The following is an 18,255-nucleotide window of genomic DNA, read 5'->3' on the forward strand; positions in this document are numbered from 1 at the left end:
CCACCTCCAGAACCCAAGTGTCTGTCGTAGTGAACGACCAACACCGGGAGAACTGCAGCAGGCGGCCTCCCACCCTGGGATCCCCCAAGGGGAGACCCGGACCGTCAGGCCGCAGGCTTGTCATCTGGCTTGGGGGCCGGACGTCTGGTACTCCATGCCTGTTTCCGGGGCTTGACCGATTTCTTAGGGCCAGCCTGTCGAGGAAACGACTGTGGTTTGGGCCTGCCCTGGGCCCTAGATGACCGAAAGGACGATGGTCCAGAACCAGAAGGAGCAGCGGCCGACGGGAGACAAGCAGATTTGGCTGCCGCCAGCGTGGCCACAATCTTATCCAGATCCGGACCGAAGAGAACTTCTCCGGTAAACGGCAACGCTTCCAGACCTTTCTTAGAATCTGCGTCCGCCTTCCAGGATCGCAGCCACAAGGTGCGACGAGCAGCTACCGCTGCTGAAGAAATTCTAGACACCAGAGTACTAATGTCTAGAGCCGCCTCGTTGATGTAGGTGGCCGAATCACGGAGATTGCCAATCAACTCCGCTTGTTCGGCCGGACAGTCGGATTCAAAAGAAGCCTCTAATGAATCCGCCCAGCGCTCCATCGCTCTGGCAACCCAGCAAATGGCCATAGCCGGCCGTGCTGCCCCCCCTGCAAGGGAATAAGCGGACTTCAGGCAGATTTCTACCTTGCGGCCCGTAGCATCCTTAAGGGAGGACATGGATGGCATCGGCAATGTGGCACTACGGACAAGACGGGTCACGTGAGAATCCACCTGTGGAGGGGATTCCCACTTAGCAAAATAATTATCCGCGAACGGATAAGCCACCGCCAGGCGTCTCTGCGGCTGGTATCTTTTGCCAGGTTGTTTCCACGCCTCCTCTAAATGGTCCACCAACTGACCCGAAAGAGGAAAGACTGTGGCATCGCCCTTCACATCTTTGAAAAAGGCATACTTAGATTTAGCCGCTGGGGGAACTTCGTCCTCAATCACCAAGGCTGTGCGGACCGCCCGAATAAGTCCAGGAATATATACTTTGGACTTAGCATCAGCGTCCTTAGTATGGAGAGGTTCCTGATCGTAAGGATCCAGAATCTCCCCATCATCAGACGTCCCTTCGTCATCCTCATAAGGAGCGGACAGAGACGCCACCGGCCTTTTATGAGGCCGCATCACAGACTCCCCTTGCAACACATCCGACAAGTGCTGTACAGAACTCGTCAGGGAGTTAACCCACGCTGGCTCCTGAGAACCCGGGAGCGGGGAAATAGGGAGACTGTGGGGTACCACCAATTGTCGTGGGAACCCCTGCATGGGTGACGACACCACAGACTGCTGGGACAAACCCATCGGAGTAAACGCGGGCTGCGGAACTGGCCCACTAAAGCTGTTAACGCCTGAGCGAAACAAGCCCAGGGCGGCTCCTGTACCGGTGCTGTAACCGTAATAGGCCGCGCCATGGACAAACACTGCCGGCAAAGGCCCTCCGCGCTACCCTCCCCCTCCGCTAATGGTACTTTGCACGTGGTACACTGTAGCCGGAGGGGAAAATCACTTTCAGACATGATGGCACCACGTATGTGACCTCTCTCACCAATTAAGTATTAAATAGGCGAGAGACCACCCTGCAGCACCGCACCGCAAGGGCTTTAGCAGAAAGAACAGGGACAGTAATAAAGCTGACAGTTTAGAGAAGAAAAGTTACAGGCAGCGCTAGCACAGTCACATACAATGCAGAGAAATAACAATTCCTGCACTAACAGCGCTGATCACTCAACTACACAGACACAGGGCCTGGTAGGACACAGCGCTGCATACACAGACCTGAGCCACAGCGGAGGAGAGGTATGCGGGGGGACCCAGACCACGATGCTTCCTTCCAGACTTCCAGCAGCGTTCACCATGCGTTGCAGAGAAGATGGCCGCCGAGGAGCAGAGAGAAGCTGGCCTGGGGGAGGAGAGCTGACACAGGACCAGTCAGCACAGTGCAGAGAGGGCTGTGTGCAGCGGGGGAGGCGCCGGCTGTGAGACAGGGAAGGCACGCTCCCCTGGCATGCATTTAACCCCTGGGACGCCGCAGCGCTACCGCTCTGCTGCGGTCCGCTGTCCCAGGGGGTAGTGGAAGCGCAGGTTGGTCGCCTGGCTCCACGCTGCAGCCAGTCCCCAGGGAGCCCCCTGCCTGGGGACTTAGGACCATGTGATCAGCGGGGACCCACCGCGGGACCCCGCTGCTTACCTCTGTCCCCCTTGAATCCGGCCATGGTCCGAAGCATCTGGGGTCACCGCTAGCTGTGACCCCAGACGCCCACCAGCATCCCCGGATCAGTACCGGCGTTCTGGTACCGGCGGGGTGTAGGGAAGACAGCATGGACGTCAGGACTGACTGTCCATGCTGTTCATCCAGATGTGCAGCCACAGCTGCATGAAGAAAAAGCTTCAGGGGCTCTTCTAGCCCCCACTCCAACAGGTGCACCCGACTCCGGCCGGGCACCAAACTAAACTGAGGTGCCTTGGCCCGGGGGCGGGGTATAGGAGGGGGACCTAGTGCATCCTGGGAGGCTGAAAGCTTAACTCTTTGGTGCCCTGCGACTGACGTCACACCTATACCCCAAGGTATCCTGTGGATACCCTATGGACCCTGAAGTAGAAAACTAGTTATCAAATTTTATTGCATGAGATCATCCAAATCCATCCAGTGGAATGCCCAGCAACGGTCTGCCCAGCACACTCCCCCGTGAGGTCCAACCATAAAACCCATCCACTTCTTTAGGCATCCCAGACCAATTGCCACACCTCACAAGTTTTCATCCAAATCTATCCAGTGGAAGACCCAGAACAGGCTCTGCAGGTCAAAGTTCTGCCCAGCATATACCAACAGGGGACCGCATTTGGGAACCTCTCCACTAGATAAAGATGAACGATCACATTCAACGATATATTGTCCAGTGTGTATGCACCAAACGTGAAAGAATTGAGTAGATAGGAGTGGAATCTAGGGAGTGTGGGATACCAATGGGTAAACAGTAAGGTCAGTGGCTGATCATTGCAGAACATGGGGTTAAAGACTCATACTTACAGGAGACTGGTGGATTTTGTCACTTTTGTAGCCATGCTTCAATGACAGATCATTCTGCACTATATAAAATCTTCCCAGTTATAAAAAACAAAAAATGTACATCTGATCATTTCAAGTCATGTAAGCATTCTCTTATAGCTCTTAAGGTGCACTTCAAAAATAAACTATGCACTTTCACATATTCTAATTCAGGATGTGTGAAAACAGTGAGAAATGGGGAAGAGCTATAAGGGAATAGCTAAAAGCAAAATACAGGTGCCACAGCAATAAAGCTTTCAGTAAACTCCACTGATTAATAGTTCAGGTTTATCAACTAGCCCCACTCCAAGTGCAGAGTATCCCCAACATGGATGCAGCATTCTGGCAGCAAGTTGGAAATTAACATAGCATAACAATTCTCCTTACAGAAGTTATATTAAAAGATCTGCTGCTCTCGTGTTTTACCTATTGTTCCCTCAGTGTGGCACATACACATTTCCTGAATATGTAACTAATGCTCATTTTGGCCTATATTTCACAATATGTTAACAAAGAAACTAACAGTATAAGTTTCATTCTGTCACCTCATCCAAAACAAGTATGCCATACTTTATATTACCTTTGGGGGAAAACAAACAAAATGAGTGAACCTTGGCCCCAAAACTCCTGTACTGAAGAGTCCAGGTACAGCTTGTGCTCAGTACAGCTTGTGCTCAGTGCAGCTATCCCGACTTCCCCCTGCTAACACAAATAGATGTGCCAAGCCTTGGAGAGTGATAAATTACCAATCAGCTCATAAATATCAGCTTACAGGCGGTTTGAAAATTTTTTAGACAGTTAAGAGCAGGATTGGCTGGTACTTTATCACTCTCCAATGCTTAGTACATCTCTCAAGTACTGTACTCATTTGACAGTGTAGACCACAGTTCCTACTACTGTTTACTATTTTCTGCATACTAAAACTATTATATTGTTAACCAAAAAAAAAAAAAAAAAAAAAAAAAGGGAGAAGACAACAGAATATAATTAGGTGGTAGAAAACAGAGCTGTTAACCATTAATCAGCTTGCCAGACAAAGATGCAAAGTTGCACATATTCAAAGTTTTGTTTGATAATTCAAGGCTTAAAATGTAATACTGCTAAAAAGTATGCACAACGGTATACAAGAAAACAGTCAAGCTTTGCGTACCATGTGAATAGTGACAAGAGCCCATTACATAGCATCTAGTGCAGTGGTTCCCAAACTGTCAAGGCACCCTAACAGTCCAGGTTTTCAGGTTAGCCATACTGAAGCACAGCTCACTTAATTAGTACCTCAGTCAGTTTGATACAATCTATGTACAAGTATGAATATTCTTTAAACATGAACTGTCAGGTGCCTTGAGGACAGTTTATGAACCCCTGATCTAGTTTTTATGGGGGGGGACGGACCCAAATTGCTGTGAAACTAAATGTGTTCCTCACGTCATCCAGCTCTAAACAAGAACCATATCAGACATCCCTTCTTTATGGGTCACTCTTCTACTCCCCATGTGGTCTGCTTGCGGACAATTCCATTTTGGCAGAGCACATATACAAGTGTGTGGGAGGGGATGGAGAGGAGATAAGCAGTTATAGAAAGCCTACCAGAAAGTGCTTGCAACCTTACAAGCATCCATACTATTAAACACAGAATTGTGCCAGCATAGCAGCCCAGTACTTGCCACAATATTCAAAGGGCACACAGTTAAAGCTTTTCAGTGAATCATAAACAGGTTATATAGTCTGGTGGATAAGGTCTTTGTTTATACACCATGACAAGTCTGGGAGCTTAAAATAGCCATACCAGAGATTGCATATGCCAAAATACCATTTACACATACATCTCTATAAAGTGTTAAATTACCGAACCCCCATAATTTTTTTTGTTTTGTTTTTAACCACCTTTAGTACAAACCACAACACATTTATAATTAACTTTTTTAATGGTCTCAAATTTGGTGACAGATTTTGGTCAAGTTGTTTCCACTTAAAAATTACCGATTTAAAACACTAATAACTTAAAACTGCCACAAACAAAATGGTCCACAAACATTCCTTTCCTTCTGAAGCTTTTACGATGCATTGTAATCATTAACCAGTCTTTTACTATTAAACTGAAATGGCCAATTGAGACAAACAGTTCTGAGACCGTTCTTCCACCACTGGTTAAGACTGAGGTGGTAATGTACTTTAGAAATATTCATTTGGTTTTCTGGGCCTTCTGAGCAGATTTTGTGACTTTGCCACTTCCTGCAGCTTTCTTCTCAACTGCCTTGATGACACCAACAGCAACAGTCTGTCTCATGTCACGCACAGCAAAGCGTCCTAAGAGGAAAAAAAAAGAAGTTTATTAGCAAAAGTTATTCATTTTGCAAGGTAGAGACCTAGATCCTTGAACCATGTTGTTCATCCCCTAACAGTATAGAGACAAAGCCTTATATAGCTAGTACAGACAGATGCTACTCACCAAGAGGAGGATAGTCAGAGAAGCTCTCCACACACATGGGTTTGCCAGGGACCATTTCAACAATTGCAGCATCACCAGACTTCAGGGACTTGGGGTTTTCTTCCAGTTTCTTACCAGAACGACGATCAATCTTTTCCTTGAGCTCAGCAAACTTGCAAGCTATATGAGCAGTATGGCAATCCAGCACAGGTGCATACCCAGCACTAATCTGACCTGGATGGTTCAGGATGATAACCTGCAAAGAGCAAATGAATGTTACTCAGTTTTGATTTATTAGTCTGCCTTGCTCTCTCATCATATTAAGCACGCAAAATACCTGTGCAGTGAAGCCACCAGCTTCCAGAGGTGGGTCGTTCTTGCTATCACCAGCAACGTTACCACGACGGATGTCCTTCACGGAAACGTTCTTAACATTGAAACCAACATTGTCACCGGGCATAGCCTCAGTCAGAGCTTCATGGTGCATTTCCACAGACTTTACTTCAGTTGTTACATTGACTGGAGCAAAAGTAACTACCATGCCTGGTTTCAGGACACCAGTTTCCACACGACCTACTGGTACAGTTCCAATACCTAGCAAAAAATGATTTACCATGTAGTTAGTTTAAAAAAAAAAAAAAAAAAAGCTAAAGTTGACTATCAGAGTGCGTCATCAGTGCAGTAAGAGACAAGTACATACCACCAATCTTGTAGACATCCTGTAGAGGCAGACGTAGAGGCTTATCAGTGGGGCGGCTAGGTGGCAAAATGCAGTCAAGAGCTTCAAGCAGAGTAGTTCCACTGCCCTTTCCTTCTTTACGTGTGATTGCCCATCCCTTGAACCAAGGCATCTATGGAAGAGACAAGGATTTAGATATTTCCCCCCTAAAAATGTGTTTTAGGTTTACATAACCAGTATTTCCATGGGAGGGGGAAGAAAAAACAAACACTTACATTAGCACTGGGTTCAAGCATGTTGTCCCCATTCCAGCCAGAGATAGGTACGAAGGCAACGGTATCTGGGTTGTATCCAATCTTCTTGATGTAAGTGCTTACTTCCTTTACAATTTCCTCGTACCTCTTCTGACTGTATGGTGGCTCAGTAGAGTCCATTTTGTTGACGCCAACAATGAGCTGCTTAACACCCAGAGTGTAGGCCAGCAGAGCATGCTCACGAGTTTGTCCATTCTTTGAGATACCAGCTTCAAACTCACCAACACCAGCAGCAACAATTAGGACAGCACAGTCAGCCTACAAGAAACACAAAAGGAATGTAAGCACATTTATTGCCATGAATTAGCATTCCAGTTCAATTTCTCCCATCTTTCCTGTTAGTACATGTAGCAAGAACCAAAACAGAGAATATTGTAAGGTTAGGCAACACAATGAGTATAGCAGAGGCTTGGATTTTTAAAATGCATTATGCCAATAGTCCATTACCAAACCTCAAAATGTGAGCAGACAGAAGCACAACCCTGTGCATCACCATATAACTGTACCCAAAGAGGACAAGCGTAGTACTAATGATTTTTGTTGCATTTCATAAGAAATGTCTGATACCGTAGGGGTGGGCAATAAGCAGCACTCCACCCAGCAAGACCTACCACAGTTTTGCTATCAGAGTACACTAGGATTCAAGAACATTTGGAAACTATTACATTAATCTAAATCCCACCACTTAAACTGGATATAGGCGAAAAAAATTATTCAGGATGTACAGTGTAGTCTTATTTACCTGAGAAGTACCAGTGATCATGTTCTTGATGAAGTCTCTGTGGCCAGGAGCATCAATAATTGTGACATAGTATCTGCTGGTCTCAAATTTCCAGAGGGAGATGTCAATAGTGATACCACGTTCACGTTCAGCCTTCAGTTTGTCCAAGACCCAAGCGTATTTGAAGGAGCCCTTTCCCATCTGTTGAATGATAAGGGTCAGTGATTAGGTTGCCAAACTAGTTTGAGACCTGCTACTTTAACAGAATACTTTGGCAGGAACACAATACTTCTTGGAGAGAGAGAGGTGTTAAATAGTGAAAGCTTATCACTCAATGAGTTACTGGATCAGAAGGGCTGAACTTTACTACCTCAGCACAAGTGTGACATTTATAAGGAATGTATTAGATAGTTTTCTGTATTATTTCAATTGAACTAGTCTGACCTAAAACACTTACAGAAAGATAGTTAGGCACCAAATTCACAGGCATGTAGCAAGTCCTTACCTCAGCAGCTTCCTTCTCAAACTTTTCAATGGTTCGCTTGTCAATGCCACCGCATTTGTAGATAAGATGTCCAGTTGTTGTGGACTTTCCAGAATCTACGTGTCCAATGACGACGATGTTGATGTGGGTCTTTTCTTTTCCCATTGTGGATCTTTAGATGTTTGGCGATGGACACCTTAATGTTAAAAGAAAAAAAAAAGTGAGTTATAGAAGATTCAGTAGCTAACGCAGTAGGACACAGGGATATAATAATGCCACAATGTGGAGGCCTAGGCAACGTGTCCGCTATACAACTCCACCTACAGGACTGGTGGAAGACAGAAATGAAGACGCCACAAAGTAATGGGCTACATCTATGCGGCCATCCCCAGGCCGGGTGCATGTGCCGTGCCCACATGTACAGCAGCTGCTCTTTGTCTCCCGAGCGGTGACTCATCGTCCTCCATCTTGTGTGAGGGGAAGCCCGATCAGCAGACAGGAGAGCAGCCGCCATCTTTACATTGTACACAGCTCAGAGCGCGGCCACGACAGCTCCGGTATCACCGAGACGGAAGGCCGATGTAGCGCACACTCCACCCACCGGCGGGGAACCCAGGACCACATGCCGGGGGCGTATATACCCCAGCCCGATATACATGACACTGATCGGTAACTTTAGTCAGATCCTTCGTAATAGCGGCCACCGATACACCGAGAACCAGATCCACTCTCCGGGGACGACGACAAATATCCGCCACACCCAGCTCGCACATATCACGGGTAACGCGATCGCCAGAGAGGCACCGGTGATACATCCAGCCGCTGCCCGCAGATTACAGCCAGATACGGTGTTGCCGCCACAGCCAGTGTCTCAGTGAGGGCGGAGGACTGCTCGCCTGCGCCGGATGGCTCTCCTGTGGGAGGATGCCGGTTGGATTAGGTGTAGGCCGCACGCCGGCCATGTAAGGCCGGGAGGCCGCCAGAGGTACAGACGCGCTCACGCCCGGGCTCCGCGCACAGCGCCACAATCATCATCACAGCAGCATAAATCCAAACACGAATCCAGGAATAGAGCCACCGCCAGTTCCGCTGTAACCATCCTGCGCCCGGGCCTAGCCCCAACCCACGCACAGCGCCACCCCGCCTTACCTTATTATGCGCCGCAAACCCGGTGAGGAAGAGACCGAAATCAGCGTGCGCCCGTCTTATATAGCAGCTGGGGCGGGGCTTAGATTTGACGTCATGCCGCCTAGCATTCCCGGGCGTCAGGGGGAGGGGCGCTGTGTTCCCTGACTGCCAGGCCGCTGCCCGTGCCAGGCCCTGGAAGGGCGTGAGAATAATGTGGAGCGTGTGTAGTATGTACGCTGCATGTTAGGGCCTCAGGCCGGGCCGCGTACTGGATGGGAGGCTGTATCACGTTAAACCGATGCCGCAGGCGACTATACCGGCGCTGTATAGGGCATGATGTATAATTCGCGTACGTTACTGAGGCTCCAGTGTTGGTTAGAGGGGGCCTCCCAATATGGCTGCCTTAGTGACCGCAGCTGTGTTTTGTCGGCGCCGGTGTCTCCCCTCACGGAACCGTTTGTAACCTCGGGCAGTGTAGCCGTAGGGAAATGTCTAAATCCCTTCCAGGTCCCTAGCACGAAGGGGAAATACAGCCAACCGTAGCCGTAGCGCTGTTTTTGAAGGCGGCTGCTCATTATCACGACCATAGAATGACCGGGCCCGTGGGTGGGTCGGTGTGTGCTGCTCTCCCTCTACGCCGTGTCCAGTTCAGCCCTATCATTCTAGTTCTACAACGCGTTACTTCGCTGTCTTTTAAACTGTCTTGTACAATTTACGGTCACATGCAATAGTAAGCTGTGATGGTCTGTGGCCTGTACAGTCTACAGTAAGCTGTGATGGCCTGTGTCATATACAGTACAGTATATAGCCACATGTATAGTAAGCTGTGAAGGTCTACGACCTGTAAAGTATGCGGTCAGACAGTAAGCTGTGATGATCTATGTCCTGTGCAGTCTACAGTAAGCTGTGATGGTCTGTGTCATATACAGTATATAGCCACACATTTAACGTAAGCTGTGAAAGCCTACGACCTGTACAGTATACAGTCACATGTATACAGTAAGCTGCGTTGGTCTGTGTCCTGTACAGTATATAGCAACATATATAGTAAGCTGTGAAGGTCTATGACATGTACAGTATATGGTCACATGCATACAGTAAGCAGTGATGGTCTGTGGCCTGTACAGTATATGTCCACGCATATATAGTAAGCTGTGATGGTCTGTGTCCTGTATAGTCTACAGCAGTGATTTTCAACTTGAGGCACACAGCGCAAGATTTAAAATTGCCAAGGCACACCATCTGGCAATGCGGCGTGCGAGACAGATGAAAAAACCTACACATTGGCCTCTGCAGGAATAAAACACACTACATTGGCCTCCGCAGGAATAAAACACGCATACATTGGCGTCTGTAGGAATAAAACACACTACAGTGGCATACCCTCCAACATTTCAAATTTAGAATCCGGTACAGGGGGCGTGGCCAGCAGTTGAAAACCGCTGGTCTACAGAGACGTGTGTACAGTAAGTTGTGATGGTCTGTGTCATGTACAGTATGCGGTCACTTGTATACAGTATGGTCTGTATCCTGTACAGTATAGGTCACATGTATACAATATGCTGTAATGGTCTGTCTACAGTATATGTACACCGTAAGATATTATGGTCTGTCCTGTACAGTATATAGCCACATGTATACAGTAAGCAGTAATGGTATGTGTCCTGTACAGTATATGGTCACATGTATTCAGCACGATGTGAAGTGCTGTGCCCTGTACAGTATATGTTCAGCTGTGAAGGTCGGTGTCCTGTACAGTATATGTCCACACATGTATAGTTAGCTATGACGGTCTGTGTCTTGCACAGTGTATACCCACATGTACACAGTAAGATATTGTACAGTATATAGCCACATGTATACAGTAAGCTGTGATGGTCTGTGTTCTGTGCAGTATATGTCCACATGTATATTAAGCTGTAATGGTCTGTGTCCTTTACAGTATATAGCCACATGTATATAGTAAGCTGTGATGGTCTGTATCCTATATAGTATGTACACATTAAGTTTTGACAGTCTGTGTCTTGTATAGCATACTGTCACATGTATACAGTATGCTGTGAAGGTCAGTGTTCTGTACAGTATATGGCCACTTGTATACAGTATACTGCGTAAGGCACTGGCAAGCCTCAGTGCTGTGTGATTCATTGAGTGTGGCTGTTTCTACTGTCTGCATGCTTTACTATTTTTACAAATGGAAGCATCCAGCACATGACGTGGTACTGAGAATTCCCCCCTCCCTGTGTGCTCATTGCAGTCTGTAGTATAGATAGCACTTGGAAGGGACAGAGGGCCTGATTCAGAGATGTACGCTAATCCGATGGTTAGCGTACATCTCCGATGTTTCCAGGTCTGCGCATATGTGCAGAACGGGTCTTGACATGTAGCGTTTAGGAGGTGGAGCGCGGGTTTGGCTGGTCACCGTTCCCGTTTTCTGCGAAGGACAAGGCCAGGGTGGAGGCAGATTCCTGGCCTTTCAAGTGATCAAGACCCAGCCAGGCTGCGGGAAGCTTAAGCTCCCACAGCCTGACCAAAGGAGCAACCATCGATAATGCGACCTCGGTCACAGTGCTGGGATTGCAAACGCAGCAAGGAGGTGTGTGACACCTCCTGCTGCATTTGCGTTTTAGTGGGACGGAATTGCACAGCTGCTTGTATGCGACTCTGCAATTCCATCCATCTCTTAATCAGGCCCAGTGTGCAATAAATTTCATAAGGAGGTTTTTTACATTTTGGGGGCTTGATCCAATTAGGTGCAAATTATTCACATCCATGAGTATATGAGTATGTGTGCCTGTATGCCACACTTATGGTACCTCCAGAATCGCACATTTCTGTTTGCAGCCTCTTAGGGCTGAGAGCAAAAATGAGTGAAACAGATATATTTTTTGGCAAACAAATCTATAAAAACCTAGGATTGCCAGGTCAGTTGCAAACTGCTATTAGGGACGGATAGGCATTGCTTATGGTGGTTTTTGTTCTCCATTACCTGTTCAGTTTCAGTGATCCTAAACTAGTTTCTAAAACATAGTATTCGTATATTGGGGTAGACGCCTAGCACAAGGGGCACTGAGCTGAACATAAGAGGGCATATCGACCAGACAGCATTGCATTCTTGATGGATTTATGTCACTAAATTTAAAGCAATTCCTGGAATATCGACATGATTTTCTAAATATTTTTTTGTAAATGTACTTATTGCCATCTTAATAGAAGGGCAAACACAAGTTAATTTACCTAATGCACAGGATGAAAAGGGGCAAACTGTTTGAGATCCTAGTACAGGTTGAGTCTCCCATATCGGAATATTCCGAAATACGGAATAATTTTGGCATGACTGAGATAATGAAACCTTTGATTTTTGATGGTTCAATGTACACAAACTTTATCTAAGGCACAAATTATTAAAAATACTGTATAACATTACCTTCAGACTGTGTATAAGGTGTATATGAAACATAAATTAATTTCATGTATGTACACAATCTTTTCTTGAACCACAAAATTATTGAAAATATTGTATAAAATTACCTGCAGGCTGTGTGCATATGGTATATATAAAACACATAAATGCATTCTGTGTGTATATTGGGGTCCTATTCCCAAGATATTTCATTATGAAATGCAAATATTCCAAAATATGGAATATTCCGTTATCTAAAATACCCCTGGTCCCAAGCATTTTGGATATGGGAGACTCAACCTGTAATGTAGTCTGTGTGGAGTACTCACAAACAGAGGCCCTGATTCAGAGCCGGACGCTCTGACAGAGCGCTCACTCTGAATCAGGGCCGGGCATTTTTTTGTTTTACAGAATGGCCTCCTGGCCGCTCGCATAGCTGTGGGTGACCACCCACAGCTATAGCGAGTGGCCATGATGATGGTCGCGATGGTCAAGACCATCGCGACCATCGGGCTTGCGACGAGACCCTTGTGGTAGGGTCTCGTTGCCGCAAGCTCTCCCACTGACATCACTTGTGATGTCAGTGGGGCCGGCCCCAGACGGTAGGCGTTCCCATGGGAACGCCTCCGTCTGGGCAGCCACGCCCCTGCCCCGTCCACCAAAGGGGGCGTGCTGTCATTCAACATCGACAGCACGCCCCCTTTGGTACGAGACCCGGAGCAACGGATTGCCCGTCGTTATCCGGGTCTTGCGCATGCGCACTGGCCTACCATCGACCCGGTTGCGAGCGCACATCGCTCGCGACCGGGTCTGAATCAGGCCCAGACCTCAATAGACAAATTTTCCTTTGCACCCCATAGAGGTATGCAGGCGAATCTGTAATGTCACTCCCATAAATCTCGGCAATGTGCACCCTATATTTAAAACCAGCACTAGTCCCTGCAGCCTGGTGTTGGTTTCTAAAATACAGTGGAACCCTACACATTTTGTTCCCCGTATTTTTAGAAACCACCACTGGCTGGCAAGCCTGGGGCTGGTTTGCCTTTTGGGGGGGACCTTATGTCATTTTTTTTTTGTAAATTTTTGCTACTTTTTTTTTACAGGTTCAACAAAAACGGGAATTTTCGGGAAATATTCTAGGGACCCCCCTAAAGATGTGTAGACATGGGGGATCACAGCTACTGAACAAAGTCGTGGTTTATAATTGCCGCGGCAAGTGCATAAATGCGACTTTGAAGAAAGTGATGCAGAAGAGCATTTAGAATTTTTGGGGGGCGAAAATAACTATGCCCAGCAAATTTGGGGTACTTGAAAATGGGGGTCAGCATATTTTATAGTTGCTAAAGTGCAAATTCTTTTGTCCCTCCACTGTGAGGGAACAAAAATATGACAGAGCCTGGCAGATTATTGTTTGAAAAAATCTGTTGGTTGTGTTAAAATATCTGTCAGTGTATGGGCAAGATATCTGTAGCTTTTAAATTGGTCTGTTGGTCAGACAGATATTTTTATCTGACAGTGTATGGCCAGCATTAGTAATGCTGGGCATACACGGCAAGATAAAATGTCTGTCAGACCGACAGACATTTTATCTGGCTGGCTGCCAGCCGCAGATGTCCGCGGCATACACTGTGAGAGAAATCTCACAGTGTATAGCCCGACATCTGCGCTCCGCCCCCGGGGGAAATGTCTGTCTGTCGGCCGCGCTGGGCATACACTGCCCGATGCGGCTGACAGTTGCCGGGTAAATATCGCATCGGACGGGCATGCTGGACAATCCAGCATGCCCAACCGAGCAATATTTAACCCTCGGTCGCCCCCCCCCCCACGCTACAATTATCGCGGCGATCTGCCGGTATCGGGCGGATCGTCCCGATAATTGCAGCGTGTATGGCCAGCATAAGATATACAGATGTGTCCACATCTATCCTCCGTGCACCACACACAACGCGGGAGCTCCGTGTGACTGGGTAGCGTTGAGCGTCTTTTTGTGCGACTTGGGAGATGTAAGCAAAGACTGCCTATTGCCAATCACTGATGTTAAGAATGGCATGGCTGTCTAACTGATGGTCCGTGTGATATATTTTACCCTAATTTCCCACATCCATAGATTCTATAGTATGACTTTTTAAAATAATTTCAGTGTCCCTCTTTGTGTAATTACCTGCTTAAACTGCAAATTCACAGTTAATTGCCTCCTGCTTAACAATTCTTTTCTTGTTAAACTTTCATACCGATGAATATGATTAAAAGTATATGCTATATCCACTTTAATCAAAACTTCTAAGGATTGGAAGGTGCCAACAAAAAGTCATTTTAGCACAACTATAATATTCGGGACTGTATAATACTTATGAACTGAACTTGATCACAAAGCATTTTTCCTTTTTTATGGTGTTTCAGCTAAGGTTAGATCGTTTGATTTTAGAAATAAGCTAACCATGAGGTTTTTTATTCAATTGAATTTGATCTAGTTTGTGTTTACTTTCCAAAGTCTTGGTGCAGGTTTTTGTGTCCATAAATAATTAAATTGACAGTGTTGTGTGTAGATTCTTCATCCAATAATACCAAACTTTGCACAAGGTGTTGAATGTCTCAGTACAACTGGAATACATTTTGTTAAAGAATTTGGGAGTGTCTCTTTTTCTATTGTGTTGCAAGTTTTGAGTAGGAAGACCTGTTACCTGTGAATTTGATTCATTAAGATGCAAAGGGTATTATTTAAATGCAAATGGTGTCTTTAGGCAGCTACATCTAAAATTCAGTGATTTTTAGCTTCATTGTTTTACCTTGTATGTATAAAACGTTTACATTTAAAAAAAAACACATTTGAATTGCTACTGGTATGAGTGGATTCAGATGGGGAAACAATTTTCAAATACAGGGGTCAAACAATTAACCACAAAGAGTGCGTTGCCGTTGCTGTAAATCGCCGGCAATGGCACCGCATCTCGTGGCCTGCTCTCAGCCTGAATTCGCTCATTTTTGCTCGCATCTCTATGGGGCTGCGAGCAGTTTTCGGCCTACTTGTACACGCAGTGTATTCATGGATAATTGGATTGACCCCACAGTTTCCAAACATTTTATGGGCTTGGACCCCTTATTGAATTATCTGTGTGATTTTATATTACCGTAATACAGACCTAGATCTGCTGGGGCTGATGCAGAGTTGGTTGTAATTTACCCTCAAAAGAGCTGCGCATAAAAATTGCATATTTGTGCCCATATGCTGAGGAGTATGCAAAGATGCATTGCAGGTCTGCATCAGTAACCTATGTGCCCAGTTTACATCACTTAGAAATCACACTCATGTTTTTAATAATTTGTTTAGCTTTTGAAATACATTCACCATTAGATTTCAATAAAGCTTAAAAACCTTTAGCACAGCAGATGCATCTCCAATTATTGGACACAAAATAAATGCTAAAACATGGAATCTAAAATTACATATGCACAAGCAACAATGGAAGCACATATCAGTTTCAGAGATGAGCTCACAATGAGCCAATCAGAAACTCCCTTTGGCACCCACAAATTATATGGTTGGGATAGGTGTATGTGTGTCTCTGCTAGTCAGCATCTGTTCACCGCTATGTGAACAAACTTTTAATGTGCTTGATCCTTTGTCTCCCAGCCTGTTTATCCATACGCCGGTCCAGTTTAGCCATACGTGTAATTATACAATATCTGTCAGTTTGGCACTTATGCCGAACAGCTGAATCTGTTTTGCCCCAAATCCAGTCCTTATGGACCCCCAACAAGTCATGAACATTGCTTTAATGATGCACAGATGATGACTTTGTAAACTTGGCTGAGTCAGTCATTATCCTGCCTGTTCCACAAATCTTGAGCTATTGGGGTGGCGTGAAGACTAGAATTGGCAAGCACTGTGACCAGAAGTTGAATTATGTCCATTACTGGTAATTTTCTGACCATATGTACCAATTCATGTGATAAAGGACAAACTGATTTTGATCAGATTATTATCAGGCATGAAGAACATTTTAGAACCACACTGTGATATTGCTGCAGATGACAAGATGGGGGGAATCCAATTGCGGGCAGGGAATTTAAAATTCCCTGTGGCGCAGGGTTTTTCCTGCAGCTGCAGGGTTTTGCTATTCAATCGGCACTGAAAATGGGACGCAGTGATTTCTCGCACATCCAGAGCAAGTCTTTTTGCTAAAATTGGCAATTTTAGGAAAAATCACTGGGACTTGCTCTGGAGCTCCGGTGGCAGCAAGAGGACTAATTAAACAATTGGAAGTTTCTAATTAGTCCATACTTACCTTCCGAAGTGGTGTCTTCTGCATCCTACGTCGGGAGCCGGGTATCCTGCAGCAGGGTGAGTGTGTGTATGAGTGAGTGTATGTGTGCGTGGGTGGCCCCCCTCGTGTGAGTGTATAGCCGGCATCTGCCAGCAGCCCCCTACCCAGTGACAAGATGAAGGGGAGGCCCCCGGGAGCCGCAGAGACCCCCGGACTGGTGAGTATTATTATTTTTTACCTCGCTCCCAATTGAATATGCCCTTATGTGTCGTCAACATAATTCACTGCAGAAAAAATGGCTTGTCAGATAAAATGCACTTTATGTGAAAATGTGTTAAGTGATATAACTAATGTATCACAATGTTTAAGGTGTGTGTTTTTTCATTATGGAATTACAGAACACATTGTGTTTTAGTTGTATTTTCTGATTGAATTGGAACCTTTTAGCGCTTTATCCCTCGCTGTGGGAGAGAATTAAAGTATGATAGATGCATTCTGCTTTCATGTACACTTGCTGCTTAGGGAGGGGAAGTAATATTGCCTCTTATGATAGCATGACAGCAGGTTTTTCTAGTATAGCAGCTTCTGTTTGAGCTTGCCCATTGAATTCAATATAACTTTTTTTCATCTGAATGAAGGTCTTCCATCTTGATGACAGGTGTGGCAGATAGCCTTAATAATGCTACAGGACTGTATAAATACGAGAATGTACAAACAAATTATGCTGGTAAAATAAATATATATATCTCTATGCAAAAAGTGACTAATGATTTCAATGAAGTATTTACCGCCCTAGTGGTCAATGGTCTAATAAGTGTCCCTAGGATCACAATGCCAAAAGATAAAATATACATATACAAGATCTTCAAGTAACCTAGTTGAGTAAACGACTATCTTCAGACAATGTCACATGTAAATTGCAAATTGAGAGGGAGACAAATATTTCTTGACCTTAATGAGCGCTGTGTAAATAATTGAGGTGCACTGATAAACAAAGATCTTTTGCCCTTTGCAAATGAGCTCCAGTTTTATTCTCAATTGCTCAGAAACAGCAGAGATAAGCAAAATGTTTTTCTATAGAATATTTCCTCTATACAGGAATAAACTCTGTCAAAAGATCTATGATCAAAATAGTTTGTCTTGGCATTTCTGCATTGTGATACTTGTTGGTTGTAGTTCCTAGTTTTCCTCTGGTGGAGTAAGAAATATATTTTTTGTTTGAAAATATATTTAATTGGTATATCCAAATCCAGCCTTTGATTTGTGTGTGTACCGAGTCTGCATAAATAAATAACACTTAGTAATAGTATATGTCACAAATAATGCTTATTTGGGTTCTACAACTAAAGCTGGGTACACACTGATAGATATATCGCCCGCTCGTTTGAACGGGCGATATATCTATAGGTCATCGCTGGGTGTGTACAGCGGATATGTCTGTGAACGACGTCGTTCACAGACATCCGATCTGCTGTGCAGCACAGCACATGGCTGATATATCTGAAAGATATATTGGCCATCTGCTGGTGTGTATGGGCGATCCGCCGATCACTCGTATAGATGCTGCAGAGACCCGGCGGCGATTGACAGCTCAACTGGGTGGGTGATTTAAATGCCCGCCCATTTGAGCTGTCAAGCCTGGCACATCGGGCAGACGAATTGGTACGTGTATATACACTTGCCAATCATCAGAAGGGTCGGCCGAACCTAGTGTGTACCCAGCTTTAATTATATTTTTCCCCT

At 45.5% G+C, this 18,255-nt stretch overlaps 1 protein-coding gene across 1 annotated transcript; it reads right to left on the minus strand.

The window, feature by feature from the left end:
- Nucleotides 1–4,996: 4,996 nt before the first annotated feature.
- Nucleotides 4,997–8,967, minus strand: EEF1A1 (eukaryotic translation elongation factor 1 alpha 1). The gene is made up of 8 exons (XM_088471372.1): nt 8,866–8,967; nt 7,738–7,912; nt 7,254–7,433; nt 6,473–6,769; nt 6,219–6,369; nt 5,856–6,112; nt 5,540–5,774; nt 4,997–5,397 (listed from the first exon to the last, which is right to left on the minus strand). Exons 2-8 carry the CDS (start codon nt 7,879–7,881, stop codon nt 5,273–5,275), a joined length of 1,389 nt encoding a protein of 462 aa, XP_088327498.1. The 5' UTR covers nt 7,882–7,912; nt 8,866–8,967; the 3' UTR covers nt 4,997–5,272.
- Nucleotides 8,968–18,255: the final 9,288 nt, after the last annotated feature.

The sequence above is a fragment of the Taudactylus pleione genome, unplaced genomic scaffold (assembly GCF_031769625.1).
Source record: "Taudactylus pleione unplaced genomic scaffold, aTauple2 ptg000015l, whole genome shotgun sequence".
Taxonomy (NCBI): Eukaryota; Metazoa; Chordata; class Amphibia; order Anura; family Myobatrachidae; genus Taudactylus; species Taudactylus pleione.